General features: G+C 41.2%; 1 protein-coding gene across 1 annotated transcript in view; it reads left to right on the forward strand.

The window, feature by feature from the left end:
* Positions 1–6,011, forward strand: part of ARSJ (arylsulfatase family member J) — a 32,611-nt gene extending 26,600 nt beyond the window's left edge. The window contains exon 2 of the mRNA XM_070948552.1: positions 4,625–6,011. Coding sequence (XP_070804653.1) covers positions 4,625–6,011 — 1,387 coding nt within the window. The remainder of the gene's footprint in view (positions 1–4,624) is intronic.
* The last annotated feature ends 732 nt before the right edge of the window (positions 6,012–6,743 follow it).

Consider the following 6,743-nt stretch of genomic DNA (forward strand, 5'->3'; position numbering starts at 1 on the left):
GACCCGCTCCTGGACACTAATGCAGGAGGCGGAGCGTCTTCTGTCATGGGCGGAACTACACCTCTCATCGATAAAAGCCGAACACATTTCGGGGACTCTCAATCGAGAAGCAGATTGGCTCAGCAGAGACCAAATAGATCACGCCGAGTGGAGGTTGGACCCCGGCCTGTTCCAGGACCTATCCAGGAGGTTCGGCCTTCCCCTAGTGGACCTGTTTGCGACGGCTCAGAACACCCAATTGCCGAGATTCTTCTCCCGCTACCCATGTCCAGCAGCGGAGGGGCTGGATGCTCTTCGAAGTCAGTGGCCCCGGGGCCTTCTTTACGCCTTCCCTCCCCTTCCTGTCATTTCCAAGGTCGTGCGGAAGGTCATTCAAGAACGGGCGAACATTCTGCTGGTAGCGCCGTATTGGCCCCGTCGAGAGTGGTTCGCCGACCTCAAGAACTTATCGGTCGAACCACCGTGGAGGATTCCACCCGACAAGATAGTACTAACTCAAGGAGCCATCCGTCATCCGGAACCAGAATGGCTGCGATTAGCCGTGTGGCATTTGAGCGCATAAAGCTCATCAAGGACAATCTGTCTGACGACGTTATCTCCATTATTCAGGCAGCTCGAAGACCATCAACAATTCGTATTTATAATGCCTCATGGGCTGCCTTTACGAGGTGGTGCGGGGATCATCATGTAGATCCCACAACTGCATCTGTTCCGGACATTCTGTGTTTTCTGCATGCGGGTTTCTCCAAGGGCTTGGCTCCCGCGACTTTACGCCGACAGGTGGCAGCTCTGGCCACTGTCCTGTCAGGAGAATCTCGTGTTCCTTTGTCTCAGGACCCCAGGATCCGTTCCTTCCTCCAAGGGGTCTCAAACTTGCGGCCTCCGCCGATTCACCGCTACCCCACTTGGGACCTTACCTTGGTGTTGCAGGCCTTGACGGGTCCACCGTTCGAACCCATCGCTTCGTCCAGTCTACGCTACTTGTCTTTAAAGATGGCCTTTTTGTTAGCAATAACTTCGGCGCGCAGAGTATTCGAAATTGCTGCCTTGTCCATGAGAAGTGATCTCTGCATCTTCTATCCTGACCGGGTTGTTCTACGCCTCGACCCGGCTTTTGTTCCCAAAGTGAATACTCGTTTTCATCGAGCCCAAGAACTCGTCTTGCCTAACTTTTGCCCGAACCCGCGTCATCCTGCTGAGAAGCGGTGGCATACTCTAGATGTGAGACGGGCATTGAGAAGATATCTTAAAAGGACTGCCCCTTTTCGAAAGACTGAGGCTCTGTTGGTGTCCTTCCTTCCTTCTTCCTTGGGTCAGAAGGTTTCTTCAACTACAGTAGGAAGGTGGCTCAAAGCCTGTATATCTAAGGCATATAACTTAAGAGAGGCCCCTGTCCCGGGTGGTATATTGCCCCATTCTACTCGTAGCACCGCAACCTCTGCGGCTTGGGCTACCCAGGCTTTGGTAGATGATATTTGCCGGGCGGCCACATGGTCTTCCCTTTCATCCTTTGTAAGTCACTATAGGCTGGATAAGTTTGCTTCTGCAGATGCTGCCTTTGGCAGAAGGTTATTACAGGCTGTAATCTCTCCACAAGGCCAGTCTACGGCTTAATTCCCTCCCTTTTCTTTTCTAACTTGGGTATGTCCCAGACTGAGGAGTGTCTGAACGGCGAGTAGGAAAATGGTCATTGCTTACCTGAACGACCCTTTTATACTCGACGTTCAGACACTCCGTCCCTCCCTTTTTCTTGGCCGTGCCTGGCTTTGGTGGAGGTCTGTTTTTTCTCCCTCTGTAGCTGTCTGCTTCCTGTGTGTCTACCTGATGGAGTTTCTAATGGTCGATCCTGATGCTATTGAGCCAAGTTGTCTTCGTGAAAAGTCTGAGGAGGAAGCAGGAAGTGAGGTGGATGCAGCTCCAGAGGAATTTGATTGACACTCAGCTGTGCAAATAGGAGTGATCATAACCCAGACTGAGGAGTGTCTGAACGTCGAGTATAAAAGAGTCGTTCAGGTAAGCAACGACCATTCCCCCTGCTTTCATCTTTAAGAGCATGGGCTTCATGTTTTTTCAGTGAATGAGATAATTATGTTTGTGTATTCCTTCCCATTCCTTCCATTTTCAAAATGTTATTCAGTCATTCAGTTGTATCTGTGACTTGATCTACATAATTTCACTTGTTCTTTTAAGTTCGCCCTTCTGTCATCAATAATAGTATCTGGTCACCTTGTCATTTCTTTTTTTGAAAGCCTTTCATTTTTCTATGCGTTCTCCCTTGACTTTTCCCTTTACATTATGCATTCAAAATATTTAACCTATAGCTTCATTATTAATGCTTCCAGCGAGCAGTCTGGTTTTATATCATCTAGTACTGAATAACTTGTCTTTGTAGCAGTCCAAGTTGTTCTCAGACTACTTTCTTCACCATCACAATGAAAAAGCATCGCTTTTACGTTTTGTTTAGCTTGTAACCAAACATGTAATTGCTACGGTGTCATCTGGGTAACATAGCGCCTATTCCTGGCCCAATAAACATGAGGATTCCTTACATATGTTCCATGTATTAGTTGGAATGATAACCAGGCTGTTTTTGATTAAATATATAATGTATATTTATGTATGTGAATAATTAAAAGCTATGGAAGTTTTTTTAAAAATTCTAAACATTCCAGGCTTTTTTTAAATAGGGTTTTTTTGGCGGTGGTATTTGTACAAGTAGCTCATAAGTAAGCATATTCTTTCTCAGATTGCATTTCTGGGGTTAGATGGACAGGAAGATCTGCTTTTATTTAAAGTTCTCATTCTACAGGAAATGAGTCTTAGCATGACAAGTCAGCATCAAATTCCGTCCAGCTTTTTTTTCTAGTGTACATATAGATGCCTGTCTTCTGTAATATAGATTTAAACAGAATTAAGAGAAATTTTATTATGCGATCACTATCCCTTTTCAGCAAGTAAATGAAATGACTAAGATTCAGAGCACTAGAACCTGTTCCACTATATTGCCAATAATATATCTAGCAAGTAACATTTTAAAAAATATATACAAATCCATTGTCTATTTGTTGCCCTGGTGTTACCATTTACACCTTCACAATTATAAGAGAAAAGAAAAGCTGTTATTTAGAGTTTCATGGGACTCTTAGTATATCCACACAACAATTCATCAATGATGGGCTCCATCAATTTCATAAGGGTTAACATAATACCTATTTAATAAATGCTCAATATATTACAAAGCATTGAAGTGAATGCTTTGATCAAAGCTTCAATTTTATCTTTTACAAACGCTCAGTTACTAGAGCGGCTACTTTAATAAGATACTGAAAATTCATGGGTATTATACTACACCACTTGAATGCTTTTTATGCTTGAAAATCTGAAGTTGTTTTAGAAATTGCCAATCGTTGATTTCAAATCATGCATTGTGTGTCATTTTCTGACAGTATCATTCTGATACTGGGGTACAAACAACTCTTTTAGAGTCATATCTGAAAAATATTTAGGATGCACTTAAAACGATTAGCATAAAATAAAAGAGAGGGAGGGAGGGAGGGAGGGAGGAGTCTGTCAGAGGCAATTAGCCCCGTTACCTTCCTGGGGTAATTGCCTGGATCGTGGCATTCTCCTTGTGTATACTTTGAAAAATAAAACCGGAATACATCTTCTAATAAACTCATATTTATTGTAAAGAAAATAAAACATCTAACTATCTAAATATTTAATTTTTACATTTTTGCAAAGTTCCTATCAGCTACTCCTCAGCAGCCGGTACTTCTCTGGCAAGAGAACAAAGAAAAGTGAAAGTGGAAAGAAAGGAATGCGGATATACGTAGTATCAGTCACTGATAAGAAATTTTGGCAAGCTACAGAAAGTCTGACAGTCCAGAAATAATGAGCTCTGCTGGTAAATACAAAAACGCAGTGACAGAGTCCCAGAACCAATTTTTTGTGTATTTGAAGACCAATAATTACTTAGACTAATAAATGAACTTGAGGCTTTTATGGAAGTCACAGGGATTATTTCTTGTAATCCACCCAGTAAACAAAATAGTCTTCATGATTTACTATTATTTAAAGGATTACAAAAAACATAAAAACAGTAATAAATAAATAAATAAAAACAATTAAATGCAAATTATACAATAATGGACAATTTTTAGCATAGGAAACATAATGGCCATTATTCCAGTTAGATCATAAAATCTTAAAATCATATTTATTATAAATCTGTACAAACACCTGAAAGAAGAGAAGTGGCTTTGCCTGATGCCTAAAAGACATTATGTCAAGCATACCATCTTGGAGAAGGCGTTGTATTGGTGAGGTTCCATAACTTGTATCCACCCTCCATAAGTCACTTGGCAAAGAGCCCTGAGAAGACAAGGAAGGAATATCTTTCTTGACTAAAGTGTTTCAGCAAGAATGAATTTTCATACAACGTATCCAAAATCTCAGCTCTGAAACCCAGAATTTAAGCTTGAGAACCAAGAAGAATGTTGTGTGTGGGCTTGCTTCCAGATGACGATGGATAGAGCTCTATTGTGCATTCCATCCTGTTTGTGATAACTGTTTACAGTTTAATTTTATCTCCTTTATCTAAGGTATATTTTCTTTCTTTCAGGTATCAAATCCATACAGGTCTTCAGCATTCTGTCATACGGCCGACCCAGCCAAACTGCCTGCCTCTGGACAATGTGACACTACCTCAGAAACTGAAAGAAGCAGGTTATTCAACCCACATGATTGGCAAATGGCACTTGGGCTTTTATCGCAAAGAATGTATGCCAACTCAACGGGGGTTTGATACCTTTTTTGGCTCTCTTTTGGGTAGTGGTGATTATTACACCCATTACAAATGTGACAGCCCTCGAATGTGTGGCTATGACTTATATGAAAATGACAATGCTGCTTGGGATCATGACAATGGAATGTATTCTACACAGATGTACACTCAAAGAGTGGAACAAATCTTAGCCTCCCATAATCCCAGGGAACCTATATTCTTATACCTTGCATACCAAGCTGTTCACTCACCACTTCAGGCCCCAGGCAAGTATTATGAACGTTATAGATCCATTAATAATATCAATCGGCGCAGATACGCTGCCATGCTGGCATGCTTGGATGAAGCTATCAACAATGTGACCCATGCATTAAAGCGATATGGTTATTATAGCAACAGTGTTATAATTTACTCTTCGGACAATGGAGGCCAGCCAACAGCTGGTGGAAATAACTGGCCACTCAGGGGAAGCAAGGGTACTTACTGGGAAGGAGGGATTCGAGCAGTTGGCTTTGTTCATAGCCCTTTACTTAAAATCAAGGGAAGTATATGCAAGGAGCTTATACATATAACTGACTGGTTTCCAACGCTTATTACCTTAGCGGAAGGACAGATTGATGAAGATATACAACTGGACGGCTATGATGTATGGGAGACTATCAGTGAAGGCAGGCGGTCTCCAAGGATAGATATTTTACACAACATTGATCCCATATACACAAAAGCCAGAAATGGTTCTTGGGCAGCTGGCTTTGGAATATGGAACACTGCCATTCAGTCAGCCATCCGTGTAAACCACTGGAAACTACTGACAGGAAATCCAGGATATGGTGACTGGGTTCCTCCTCAGTCTTTTAGTAATGTTGGCCCCAATCGCTGGCACAATGAACGGGTTTCATGGACAGCTGGAAAAACTGTGTGGTTGTTCAATATCACGGCTGATCCTTATGAACGAGAGGACCTCTCTAGTAAGTATCCAAGTATAGTCAAAGAGCTGCTGCGAAGGCTTTCCCAGTTCAATAAGACAGCCGTGCCGGTTCGCTACCCACCTAAAGACCCCAGGAGCAACCCAAATTTTAACGGAGGAGTGTGGGGCCCATGGTTCAAGGAGGATAAAAACAATAAGATGTTAAATAAAAACAAAGTGGGTAAAAAGCAAAAGAATACCAAGAAGAAATCTAATAGGCAGAAAGGACATTCCTTGAATTGCCTTTTAAATCAATGATTTCAGCTGCAGTTTTATTCTGCGATTCTAATTATACTTTCATTTGTCAAAAGCATTATAGGCTGACCTTCCAGTAAAGGTGTGTAGCCTCTGAATGTCATTGCTGAAGTGAAAGTGAAATGTTCTTCAACATTTGTAATTGAAATATCAACACCAAAATGTCATTTCTGCACTCTTGAGGTTTTTATTTGGGCTTGAATTGGAACAGAAGAATTCATATGTAAGGTGTGGTTAACATCAGTGCCCATGCAGAGAATTATAAAGATAAGTGAGATGTTTTGCACATGATTTAGTCATTAAATCGACCCCAGTTTCTAGGACACTTGACTATATGGTTTTGAATTTGGACCCATCTGCACATTTAATTACACATGTAAAATCCCCACTGGATTAAAGAAAGTAGACCAAAACGAAAAAGACAAAATGTTTAAAGAACTTGGGTTTATCTCCTAATTTTGATTGGATGAAGCAGATTCAGACATTGTTACCAAAGTAACTTAAATAAGTTGCGAAAAGGCTGCTTTAGATTTTGCCTGACTTTAAACTGGAAAGGATTTTTTTTTCCTTTCTAGAATGTGCCAGGCTATAATCCCTTCCAATAAAAATAAAATATAAACAAAAACTCCTTACAAATGGTTATAATTACAAACAGATTAAATTGAAATCCTGGATTAAATGATACGCGCATTAGTACTGAACATGTCATGTTTTTATTGAGATGTATGATTCAAG

Source organism: Pituophis catenifer, unplaced genomic scaffold, assembly GCF_029215685.1.
Source record: "Pituophis catenifer annectens isolate HBS135680 unplaced genomic scaffold, rPitCat1.0.hap2 SCAF_8, whole genome shotgun sequence".
In the NCBI taxonomy this organism is placed as follows: domain Eukaryota; kingdom Metazoa; phylum Chordata; class Lepidosauria; order Squamata; family Colubridae; genus Pituophis; species Pituophis catenifer.